The sequence below is a fragment of the Chiloscyllium plagiosum genome, unplaced genomic scaffold, assembly GCF_037043375.1.
Source record: "Chiloscyllium plagiosum isolate Xiang-an unplaced genomic scaffold, Cpla_swu_hap1 HiC_scaffold_35, whole genome shotgun sequence".
Lineage (NCBI taxonomy): Eukaryota > Metazoa > Chordata > Chondrichthyes > Orectolobiformes > Hemiscylliidae > Chiloscyllium > Chiloscyllium plagiosum.
The window spans coordinates 33,081,399-33,094,176 of NW_028270173.1; the positions used below are offsets into that span (position 1 = coordinate 33,081,399).

Below are 12,778 nucleotides of genomic sequence, written 5' to 3' on the forward strand. Positions count from 1 at the left end.
AAAGTGTAACTCAGAAGAGGATAGAGTGCCTTCAAGGTCAACGTGACCATCTAGGTCTGGATCCCAGGATATGGGTGAGATCCTAAGTGAATATTTTGCGTCAGTATTTACTGCGGAGAAGGACATGGAAGCTAGGGGACTCAGGGAAACAATCCACAACACAGAAAAGAGTCCACATTACAGAAGAAGATGTCTTTAAGTAGATAAATCCCTGGGACCTGATCAGGTATTTCCCAGAACTCTGTGGGAAGCTAGGGAAGAGATTGCTGGACTCCTTGCTGAGACAATTGTATCATGAATATGGTTGAGGTGCTGGAGATTGGCTAATGCAGTACCATTATTTAGGCAAGGAAAAGTCAGGGATTTATAGACCAGAGAGCCTGACATCAGTGATGGGTAAGGGTTTTTTTATTTATTCATACACAGGCTGAGGGCCAGGCCAGCATTTATTGCCCAGAGGGCAATTGAGTCAACCACATTACTCTGGGTCTGGAGTCACATGTAGGCCAGACCAGGTAAGGAAGGCAGTTTCCTTTCATAAAAGACATTCATGAACCAGAAATTTTTTTCTCACCAATAATCAATTCATGGTCATCATTAATCTATTAATTTCAGATCCTTTGTTGAATTCAAATTCCACCATTTGCCTCAGCAGGATTCAAAACCAGGGCCCCAGGTGTATCTCTGGATTAGCAGCCCAGTGATAATACCACTAGGCCAGCAGCTTCCTAGTTGTTAGGGGAGATTCTGAGGGACAGAATTTACATGTATTTGTAAAGACAAGGACTGATTAGAGATAGGTCAATGTGGCAAACTTGATTGAGACTTTTGAAGAGGCGACTAAAAAGGTTGATGAAGGTAGAGGGGTAGACATTTTCTACATGGACTTCAGTAAGCCGGCCGACGAGGTTTCGTATGGTTAGACTGGTTATAGCAACGTTAGATCGCATGGGATCCGGGCAAAGATAGCCAATTGGAATCAAAGTTAGTGTAAAGGTAGGAGACAGAGGGTTGTGGTAAAGTGTTGGTTTTCAGACTGGAGGTGACCAGCAGTGTGCCACAATGATTGCTGCTGGGTCTGCTGCTTTTTGTCATTTATATAAATGATTTGGGTGTGAATCTAGGAGGAATGGTGTGTAAGTTTGCAGGTGAGACCAAAATTGGTGGTAAAGGAGACAGTGAAGAAAATTAGAGACAAGATTAAGTATCTCCTTGTACATCAGGACCTTGATCAGATGGGCCAACGGGCGAAGGAGTAGCAGGTGCAGTTTACTTTAGATAAATGTGAGGGGCTGCATTTTAGCAAATCCGAGCAGAACTTTTACAATTAACAGCAGAGTCCTGGGACGTGTTGCCGAACCAAGAGACCTTGGAGTGCAGGTTCATTGTTCCTTCAAATTGCAATCACAGGTAGATAGGATGGTCAGGAAGGTATTTAGCATGCTTGCTTTCATTGGTCATAATATTGAGTACAGGAGTTGGGAGGTCATGCTGCAGCTGTACAAGACATTGGTGAGGCCACTTTTGGAATACTGTGTTCAGTTTTGGTCTCCTTCCTATTGGAAGGATGTTGTTTAACCTGAAAGGGTTCAGAAAAGATTTACAAGGATGCTGTAGGATTGGAGGATCTGAGCTATAGGGAGAGGTTGAACAGGTCAGAGGCTGAGAGGTGACCTTGTAGGGTTTACAAAATCATGAGGGGCATGGATAGGGTGAATAGCCAACGTCTTTTTCCCCACTGTAGGGGAGTCCAAAACTAGAGAGCGGAGGTTTAAGGTAGGGTGGGAAAGATTTAAAAGGGACCTAAGGATCAACTTTTCACACAGAGGGTGGTGCGTGTATGGAATGAGCTGCCAGAGGGAGTGGTGAAGGCTTGTACAGTTACAACATTTTAAAAGACAAGATTTAATAAGAAGAGTTGGAGGGATAAGCGTCAAATGCTGCGAAATGGGACGAGATTAATTTAGGATATCTGGTCAGCATGGACGAGTTGGACCGAAGGGTCTGTGTCTGTGCTGTACATCTCTATAACTCTCTAATAAGAGATGATCTCATTGAAACCTATAAAACATTAAAGGGACAGACAGGGTAGATGCAGATGTTTCCCCTGGTGAGGGTGTGTGGGACGAGGAAAACAATTTAAAAATGAGGGGGAAGCCACTTGGGTCCAAGACGAGGAGACTTTTTCCATTCGAAGATCGATGAATCTTTGGGATTTTCTCGGGCTGCAGAAGCTCACTCTCCGAGTGCATCTACAGCAGAAGTTGACACATCTTTGACTATCAATGGCATGAAGAATTGTGGGTAAAAGGCATTGAAGTGTTCGATTGGCCCCGATTGTGTTCAATGGTGGAACGTGCTCCATGGGTTGAACAGCCTTGTTTTCCTGTTTTGAAAAATACAGGCACTGGGAAGGCAGAGGGAAAGGTGATGCTGAGAGCTATCTGTCTCCCTTTGTGTCTGACCTCTGTAACGCACTCTTGCCCTGCCGCCTACACCATGCACTATCACCTACCTCTGACCTGGCTCGCTCCCCAGTACTGGCCCTCTGTTGATTGTCATTCTGGCGGCAGCCACTGCCCTCCCATTGGCGCTATGAAGCGAAACATCTAGCAGCCTTTGAGGAGCTGAGGGTGGAAATGACTTCCCTCAGGGGCTTGTAGACTGGTTGGTGACCTCACGGCAGTCTATTGGCACATAAGACCAGCCGATTCTTCCTCCCAGTTTGCACCTTCCTGTCTAACCGTTCGGATAAAATGGACTTCCTCTCGAAAATCATTGCGTCATTTCCTTCTGTTCATTGCAAATTAACCAACTGAAACCTGGGGGGTCAGGGGAGCTCTTGCGAATTAGAACCATTCACCGCTGATGGAACTGCTCTTCCCTCTTTCTTATTTTTACTTCCCTTCTGTTCCTGCTAAGTGCGGGAGAAACTTTTAGATGGCATCAGGCCAGAAAAAGCCTTTCGGCCCATCATCCCTGCGCCAGCTCTTCGAAAGATCCATCCAGTTGGACTCACTGACAGGATCTATCAACAGGGTCCTTCAAGTTTATCCAACTCCATTGGAAATCGTTATTGAATCTGCTTCCATTGAATCTGCTTCCACTGTCCTATCAGGCAGCACATTTCAGCTGACAATAAAATGTATTAAGACAGCTCCCCTCCCCAGACTCTCTGCTGGGTTCTTCTACCTTTATGCAAAGTTTTGCTGTTTAGAAACAAAATAATTCTCCCACTAGTCTTTTGAAGCAGACCTGACTGATGCAGTGCTGCATCGCCAGCGGGTCACTGCACCGTGTCCTAAATCCATTCACAGGATGAGGACATCTCTGGTTAGGCCAGGATTTATTGCCCATCCCTAATTGCCCAGAGGACAGTTAAGAGTCAACCACATTGCTGTGGGTCTGGAGTCACATGTAGGCCAGACCAGGTAAGGATGGCAGTTTCCTTCCCTAAAGGACATTAGTGAACCAGATGTTCTTTTTCCCTGGCAATCGGCAGTGGATTCATGGCTTGGAGGTGCCAGTGTTGGATTGAGGTGGACAAAGTTAAAAAAAATCACTCACCACCAGGTTATAGTCCAACAGGTTTATTTGGAAGCACTAGCTTTTGGAGCACCGCTCCTTCATCAGGTGATTGTGGAGCATGATGAAGGAGCGGCGCTCCGAAAGCTAGTGCTTCCAAATAAACCTGTTGGACTATAACCTGGTGGTGTATGATTTTTCAACAATGGATTCATGGTCATCATTAAACTCTTTAATTCCAGATTGTTGTTGAATTCAGGTTTGACCACCTACCTTCTCTTATTTCAAAAATATACTTTATTCATGAAAGAAACACTTTAAGATAATATATATATATATATATATTGCGCACAGACACACATGTGGTTCGGCTCTGCACAGTAGCAAATCAAGGAGACAAACAAATGTTGGAAACAGAAACAGAGGTTGCTGGGAAAAGCTCAGCAGGTCTGGCAGCATCTGTGCAGAGAAATCAGAGTTAACGTTTCGGCTCCAGGAATGATTCTCAGCAAGGGTCACCCGACCTGAAACGTTAACTCTGACCTCTCTTCACAGACGTGGACACAGTGTAGTGACCCTCTGGCGATGCAGCACTGCATAAGTCAGGTCAGCTTCAAAAGACTAGTGGGAGAATTATTTTGTTTCTAAACAGCAAAACCTTTTGCGTAGAGGTAGGAGAACCAGTCTGGGGTGGGGAGCTGTATTTATACAGTTTATTGTCAGCTGAAATGTGCTGCCTGAAGCAGATTCAATAACGATTTCAAATGGAATCGGATAAATTTGAAGGGCCCTGTTGATAGATCCTGTCAGTGAGTCCAACTGGGTGGATCTTTCAAAGAGCTGGCACATGGACGATGGGCTGAATGGCTCTTCACAGATGCTGCCAGACCTGCTGAGCTTTTTGCAACAACTTCTATCTTTGTCTCTGGGTTTTACAGCATCCGCAGTTCTTTCAGTTTTAAACAAGCATTGGATTTAGTTTCCATCCACACAAGCCAAGCACCACTCTCTGACGCAGGGAAGACTCCATTTAGATACATTTGAGGCACCGGGAGGGTCCAATAACTCAGGCTGTAGGTTAGCTCGCCGAGCTGGTAGGTTAGTTCTCAGAGGTTTTGTCACCATGCGAGGGAACATCATTAGTCAGCCTCCGGTGAAGTGCTGGAGTTAGTGACCCACTTTCTATTTACGTGTCTTGGTCTGTTTAAGGGTGGGTGATATCATTTCCAGTTCTGTTTCTCAGAGGTTGGTAAATGGAGTCCAAATCGGTGGGTTTATTGATGGAGTTCCGGTTTGAATGCCAGGCCTCAAGGGATTCCTGTGCGTGTCTCTGTTTAGCCTGACCTAGGATGTGTGTGTTGTCCCGATTAAAGTGGTGTCCTTCTTTGTCTGTGTGTAAGGATATCAGTGGTAGTGGGTCAGGCCTTTTGGTGGCTAGTTGGTGCTTGTGTAAGCTGGTGGATAGTTTCCTGCCTGTCTGTTCGATATAGTGTTTGACGCAATCCGATAATAGAATGGACCGTCCATGAACCCTAGTCCACAGGAGTAGAGAATCCCTACAGTGTGGATACAGGCCCTTTGGCCCAACAACTCCACACTGACCCTCTAAATAGTAACCCACCCAGACCAATCCCCCAAATTTATTATTCTACATTTACCCGTAACTAATGGGCCTAACCTAGATATCCCTGAAAACTATGGGCAATTTAGCATGGTCAGTCCACCCTAACCTGCACATCTTTGGACTGTGGGAGGAAACCCACACAGACACGGGGAGAACGTGCAAACTCCACACAGACACTCACCCGAGGCTGGAATCGAACCCGGGTCCCTGGAGCTGTGAGGCAGCGGTGCTAACCACTGAGCCACCATGCCACCTCTGAAACAATACCAGGGTCTCTGGGTAAATACTGGGTGAAGACTGCAGATGCTCTGGACCAGAGTCGAGAGTGTGTTGCTGGAAAAGGGCTTGTGCCCGAAACGTTGATTCTTCTGCACCTCAGATGCTGCCTGAGCTGCTGTGTTTTTTCCAGCACCACACTCTCAACTCTCTGGGTTAACAGCCAAGCGATAATACCACTGGGCCATCACCGTACAATACACCATCCTATAAAACACCTGAGGCAATAAAAACCATTCAGTCGAGAGTATTCGAGACGTGCAGGGGAGTTGAGCCAGCACCTGGGAACCATTAACCTGGCCACCTGTGGAGTGTCGGTGACCTTGCTGTAAGTCAGAGACGACTTCCTTCCCTCCTGCCAGCCGGGTTAGTTCCTGTTTTTCTGGTTCAGCAAGTGCCGACCTGTTTGGCTGCCTCTCCACGCTGCGAGTTCCTCTCTCTCTCTCTCTCTCTGTCTCTCCGTCTCTCCTGTGGGGCCCCGCTCCAGGATACCGGCCTGTACCGAAGCGAGCAGAGGGGGTGGGGGGTGGGGTCCTCACACCGGGCTGTCGGTGTCGAGAGAGACGAAGACGCCACCCCCACCCAGCCCCAAACCCTCTCAAACCCCCGCACAGCTGGCAGCTGAAACCCGAGAGGGGTCTGTGCCCGCCTGGGTTCCGGACTGCGTGTGTGATTGAGAAGGCGTCTGGCTCACTGCCTGCCTGAGGTGGTGTGCCTTCCCAGCAGCCCCGGAGGCGATGCTCCGCTCTCGGTGCTCGATGGATGCCCTCTCCCGGCTTTGCCCTCCGTGAGGTGGGGGTCTGACACCCCACCCCCCCCCCCCGCTCCCTCCCCAGATGGACGAGGATGAAGTCAACCTGAGAATATGCGGCTTGCTGGGAATCCGGAGGGTACCCAGAGATGTTGGAGGGACACGGTGGTACTGCAACTTGGACCTGGTAGGTGGGCAAGGGGGAGGGTTTGGGGGTGAGGGGGTGTCCCAAGGGTGTCGTGCAGTCACACTTTACCTCCCTTCGCTGCCTTTGAGGGGTCAGCCGTGTCTCAGTCCGTTCTGTCAACCTGAAGTTGTGAGAACAGACTACGGTCTCACAGGGCACAGAGAGTGCCGCACTGTCAGAGGGTCAGTACTGAGAGAGTGCCGCGCTGTCAGAGGGTCAGTACTGAGGGAGTGCCGCACTGTCAGAGGGTCAGTACTGAGAGAGTGCCGCACTGTCAGAGGGTCAGTACTGAGGGAGTGCCGCACTGTCAGAGGGTCAGTACTGAGGGAGTGCCGCACTGTCAGAGGGTCAGTACTGAGGGAGTGCCGCACTGTCAGAGGGTCAGTACTGAGGGAGTGTCACACTGTCAGAGGGTCAGTACTGAGGGAGTGCCGCACTGTCAGAGGGTCAGTACTGAGGGAGTGCCGCGCTGTCAGAGGGTCAGTACTGAGGGAGTGTCGCACTGTCAGAGGGTCAGTACTGAGGGAGTGCCGCGCTGTCAGAGGGTCAGTACTGAGGGAACGCCGCACTGTCAGAGGGTCAGTACTGAGAGAGTGCCGCACTGTCAGAGGGTCAGTACTGAGGGAACGCCGCACTGTCAGAGGGTCAGTACTGAGGGAGGGCCGCGCTGTCAGAGGGTCAGTACTGAGGGAACGCCGCACTGTCAGAGGGTCAGTACTGAGGGAGTGCCGCACTGTCAGAGGGTCAGTACTGAGGGAGTGCCGCGCTGTCAGAGGGTCAGTACTGAGGGAGTGCCGCGCTGTCAGAGGGTCAGTACTGAGGGAGTGCTGCACTGTCAGAGGGTCAGTACAGAGGGAGCACCGCACTGTCAAGGGTCAGTACTGAGGGAGTGCTGCACTGTCGTAGGGTCAGTACTGAGGGAGTGCCGCGCTGTCAGAGGGTCAGTACTGAGGGAGTGCTGCACTGTCAGAGGGTCAGTACTGAGGGAGCGCCGCACTGTCAGAGGGTCAGTACTGAGAGAGTGCCGCACTGTCAGAGGGTTAGTACTGAGGGAGTGCTGCACTGTCAGAGGGTCAGTACTGAGGGAGTGCCGCACTGTCAGAGGGTCAGTGCTGAGGGGGTGTCACACTGTCAGAGGGTCAGTACTGAGGAGTGTCACACTGTCAGAGGGTCAGTACTGAGGGAGTGCTGCACTGTCAGAGGGTCAGTACTGAGGGAGTGCCGCACTGTCAGAGGGTCAGTACTGAGGGAGTGCCGCACTGTCAGAGGGTCAGTACTGAGGGAGTGTCGCACTGTCAGAGGGTCAGTACTGAGGGAGTGCCGCACTGTCAGAGGGTCAGTGCTGAGGGAGTGTCACACTGTCAGAGGGTCAGTACTGAGGGAGTGTCACACTGTCAGAGGGTCAGTACTGAGGGAGTGCTGCACTGTCAGAGGGTCAGTACTGAGGGAGTGCCGCACTGTCAGAGGGTCAGTACTGAGGGAGTGCCGCACTGTCAGAGGGTCAGTACTGAGGGAGTGCCGCGCTGTCAGAGGGTCAGTACTGAGGGAGTGCCGCGCTGTCAGAGGGTCAGTACCGAGGGAGTGCTGCACTGTCAGAGGGTCAGTACTGAGGGAGCACCGCACTGTCAAGGGTCAGTACTGAGGGAGTGCTGCACTGTCGTAGGGTCAGTACTGAGGGAGTGCCGCGCTGTCAGAGGGTCAGTACTGAGGGAGTGCTGCACTGTCAGAGGGTCAGTACTGAGTGAGCACCGCACTGTCAAGGGTCAGTACTGAGGGAGTGCTGCACTGTCGTAGGGTCAGTACTGAGGGAGTGCCGCACTGTCAGAGGGTCAGTACTGAGGGAGTGCCGCACTGTCAGAGGGTCAGTACTGAGGGAGTGCCGCACTGTCAGAGAGTCAGTACTGAGGGAATGCCGCGCTGTCAGAGGGTCAGTACTGAGGGAGTGCCGCACTGTCAGAGAGTCAGTACTGAGGGAGTGCCGCGCTGTCAGAGGGTCAGTACTGAGGGAGTGCTGCACTGTCAGAGGGTCAGTACTGAGGGAGTGCTGCACTGTCAGAGGGTCAGTACTGAGGGAGTGCCGCGCTGTCAGAGGGTCAGTACTGAGGGAGTGCCGCACTGTCAGAGGGTCAGTACTGAGGGAGTGCTGCACTGTCAGAGGGTCAGTACTGAGGGAGTGCCGCGCTGTCAGAGGGTCAGTACTGAGGGAGTGCTGCACTGTCAGAGAGTCAGTACTGAGGGAGTGCCACACTGTCAGAGGGTCAGGACTGAGGGAGTGCCGCACTGTCAGAGAGTCAGTACTGAGGGAGTGCCACACTGTCAGAGGGTCAGGACTGAGGGAGTGCCGCACTGTCAGAGGGTCAGTACTGAGGGAGGGCCGCGCTTTCAGAGGGTCAGTACTGAGGGAGTGCTGCACTGTCAGAGGGTCAGTACTGAGGGAGCACCGCACTGTCAAGGGTCAGTACTGAGGGAGTGCTGCACTGTCGTAGGGTCAGTACTGAGGGAGTGCCGCGCTGTCAGAGGGTCAGTACTGAGGGAGTGCTGCACTGTCAGAGGGTCAGTACTGAGGGAGCATCGCACTGTCAAGGGTCAGTACTGAGGGAGTGCTGCACTGTCGTAGGGTCAGTACTGAGGGAGTGCCGCACTGTCAGAGGGTCAGGACTGAGGGAGTGCCGCACTGTCAGAGGGTCAGTAGTGAGGGGGTGCCGTGCTGTCAGAGGGTCAGTACTAAGGGAGTGCCACACTGATAGGGGGTCAGTACTGAGGGCGTGCTGCACTGTCAGAGGGTCAGTAATGAGTGTTGCACTGTCAGAAGGTCAGTACTGAGGGACTGCCGCACTTTTGGAAGTCAGTACTAAGGGAGTGCCGCACTGTCTTTGGGTCAGTGCTGAGGGAGTTCCGCACTGTCAGAGGGTCACTACTGAGGGAGTGCTGCACTTTCAGAAGTTCACTTCTAAGGACGTACTGTTTTGTCAAAGATGTAGTACTGAGGGCATGAATTTCAGTGTGCAGTCCAAATTTAATCCCTCAAATAATGCCCATAAAGTGGCGAATTGACTTATTAATAGTTAGCTGTGTATGATGATTTGCTGTGTCCCTACTGAGTGCTGCGATTTCCACAGTACAATGTCACGCACCGTCTGTGACATACATTGCGACCCCCTGAGATGCGAAAGGTGCTTTATAAATTTTGTGTCTGACACCAACACCGCTGTGAGATGGAGCCAATGGTGCGCATCGGTGTGATATTTCCTCCTTTCGCTCCGTGATCATTTATTTGTGATTGATCATTGAGCTGTTGCTTGGGATGTTTTTGACAACAAAGATTGCGCGCACGTCTATGTTTTAAAGAGTCGGTGGCCAGAGGCAATGTCTTGTATTTCCACGATAGTTGAGTCTCGTCTGTGTTTTTGTCAGATAATGAGTGGGTAAGCCGTTTATCACGTGCAGTGCTACAGTGTTGAGCTCTGTAAAACAATCGCATTCTTAGAAACGTACATAGTGTGCTACCATGCAACTCTTTAAGACAAACTTTATTTTTGGATAGTATCTCTGAGTTCCAAGTCAACATTGGCAGAAAATAAGGGCTGTTGGGATGTCATGGGGGTCAATGATTACGGCGGCCATGTTTGTTTTAGGAATGGACACTCCACCATCCAAATGTCTGTGCTTTTTGATCATTTCACATCGTGAGCGTGAGGTCCTCAGTAATGTGGGCAGGCTGGATTAACTGTGGAGAGTGTTAAGGGGTGATTGAATTGAAATGGCAAGAATCGTCTATGATTGTTGACAAGTAACAAGAACTTGAAAGGGTTCAGAAAAGATTTATGTGGATGTTGCCAGGGTTGGAGGATTTGAACTACAGGGAGAGGCTGAATAGGCTGGGGCTGTTTTCCCTGGAGCACCAGAGGCTGAGAGGTGACCTTATAGAGGTCTATAAAATCATGAGGGACATGGATAGGATAGATAGACAAGGTCTTTTCACTGAAGTGGGGGAGTCCAGAATGAGAGGGCATAGATTCAGGTGAGAGGGGAAAGATTTAAAAGTGGCTGAAGGGGCAGCTTTTTCACGCAGTGGGTGGTGTGTGTATGGAATAAGCTGCCAGAGGAAGCGGTGGAGGCTGGTACAGTTACAACATTTAAAAGTCATCTGGATGGGTACATGAATAGGAAGGTTTTGGAGGGATACGGGCCAAGTGCTGGCAAATGGGACTACATTAGTTTGAGAGATCTGATCGACTTTCGTGAGTTGGACCGAAGGGTCTGTACCATCCGTGCTTTACACCTCTGTTTCTCGCTGGAGAGTCGACATTTCGAGCATAAGCTCGACATCAGGAATCAGAACTTATGCTTGAAACGCCGATTCTCCTGCTCCTCGGATGGTGCCTGACCTGCTGTGCTTTTCCAGCACCACACTTTTTGACTCTGATCTCCAGCATCTGCAGTCCTCAGTTTCTACCGCCTCTATGATGCTATAATCCTCTGAATCACAGAAATATTTCAGTGCTGGAGGAGGCCTTTTGGTCCATTGTGTCTGTGGAAAAGGTCGAATTGCTGTAGTCCCACTCACTCATTAGGCAGAGAGAGAGAGAGAGAGGATCAGTGGTGGTTTAATCTGAAGATCACCAGGTCTCAGGTCAGGGGAGAGGTTGAGATGAAGAGTCCGTCATGGCAATTGCAGGAATTGAACCCATGGCTGTAGGCCTCACTCTGCATCGCAGACCAGACGCCCAGCCAAACGGGGCTGTCCCAGCTCTCTCAGCAGGCTGACCTGGCCCCAATCCCCTGCTGTTTTCCCCTTAACCCTCCGTAATGATTCCACTTCAATAGTCATTAAATAATGCCGTGTTGAATACCTCAATTGGACCTGGCTCCACCACACAACCAGACAGCGCCTTGATTACTTGTTGTGATCAACAGTGCACCTCCCTGCACTTTGGTGAAACAAACAAGATCAAGACATATACAATTAAACGTCGGGCCTGCGTAGTGAGAGACATGGTGGTTCAGGTACACAGTTCTATGCATCACATGTAGACAGGGGATGGTTAAGAAAACGAATTGGTGCTTTAGCTGACAATAAAGATTAGAGTAGATTCCCTACAGTGTGGAAACAGGCCCTTCAGCCCAACAAGTCCACACCAACCCTCTGAAGAGAAACCCATTTCCCTCTGACTAACGCACCTAATACTATGGACAATTCACCTGACCTGCACATCTTTGGACTGTGGGAGGAAACCCACGCAGACACGGGGAGAATGTGCAAACTTCACACAGACAGTCGCCGGAGGCTGGAATTGAACCTGGGTCCCTGGCGCTGTGAGGCAGCAGTGCTAACCACTGAGCCACCGTGGTTAGCATTGCAAAATCGAAAGGGATCAGTTGAGCCAGTGGGCTGAGGAGTGGTAGATGGAGTTTAATTTGGATCAATGCGAGGTATTTCACTTTGTTAATAAGGGCACAACTTACGCAGTTAATGGTAGAGCCCTGGGTATTAGAGAGTCGTAGAGATGTCTAGCACGGAAACAGATCCTTCAGACCAACTTGTCAGCGCTGAGTAGACTTGTTGTTGAACAGCGAGACCCAGGGGTTCAGGTACATAATTCTTTGAAAGTGGAGTCACATGTAGACAGGGTGGTTAAGGAAGTGTTCAGTACGCTTGCCTTCATTGCTCAGTCGTTTGAGGATAGGAGTTGGGGCGTCATGTTGCGGTCGTACAGGGCGTTTGTGAGGCCTCTTCTGGAGCACTGTGTCTCGTTCTGGTTGCCGTACTCTAGGAACGATATGATTCAGCTGGAGAGAGTTTTGAAGAGAGTTAGATGGATGTTGCTGGGAACTGAGGGTTTGAATTATAAGAAATGAGATAACAAGAATCCAGAGAAAGTATATTCCTTGCAGGGTGAAAGGGAAGGCTGGTAGGTACAGGGAATGCTGGATGACTAAAGAAATTGAGGGTTTGGTTAAGAAAAAGAAGGAAGCATATGTCAGGTATAGACAGGATAGATTGAGTGAATCCTTAGAAGAGTCTAAAGGCAGTAGGAATACACTTAAGAGGGAAATCAGGAGGGCAAAAAGGGGACATGAGATAGCTTTGGCAAATAGAATTAGGAGAATCCAAAAGGTTTTTACAAATATATTAAGGACAAAAGGGTAACTATCGAGAGAATAAGGCCCCTCAAAGATCAGCAAGGCAGCCTTTGTGTGGAGCCACAGAAACTGGTGGAGATACTAAATGAATAATTTGCATCAGTATTTACTGTGGAAAAGGATATGGAAGATATAGACTGTAGGGAAATAGATGGTGACATCTTGAAAAATGTCCAGATTACCGAGGAGGAAGTGCTGGATGTCTTGAAACGGTTAAAGGTAGATAAATCCCCAGGACCTGATCAGGTGTACCCGAGAACTCTGTGGGAAG

The 12,778-nt window shown here is 49.9% G+C and overlaps 1 protein-coding gene across 4 annotated transcripts in view; it reads left to right on the plus strand.

The window, feature by feature from the left end:
- Positions 1-12,778, plus strand: part of LOC122541250 (ral guanine nucleotide dissociation stimulator-like) — a 217,338-nt gene that overhangs the window by 78,169 nt on the left and 126,391 nt on the right. The window contains exon 1 of one of the 4 annotated variants that reach the window (XM_087979489.1): positions 5,898-6,363. The exons of the other annotated variants lie outside the window; for them this stretch is intronic. Within the exon in view, the coding sequence (XP_087835615.1) occupies positions 6,262-6,363 (102 nt within the window). The 5' untranslated portion in view covers positions 5,898-6,261. Of the gene's footprint in view, positions 1-5,897; positions 6,364-12,778 lie in introns of those variants that run through there. 4 annotated transcript variants of the gene reach the window in all.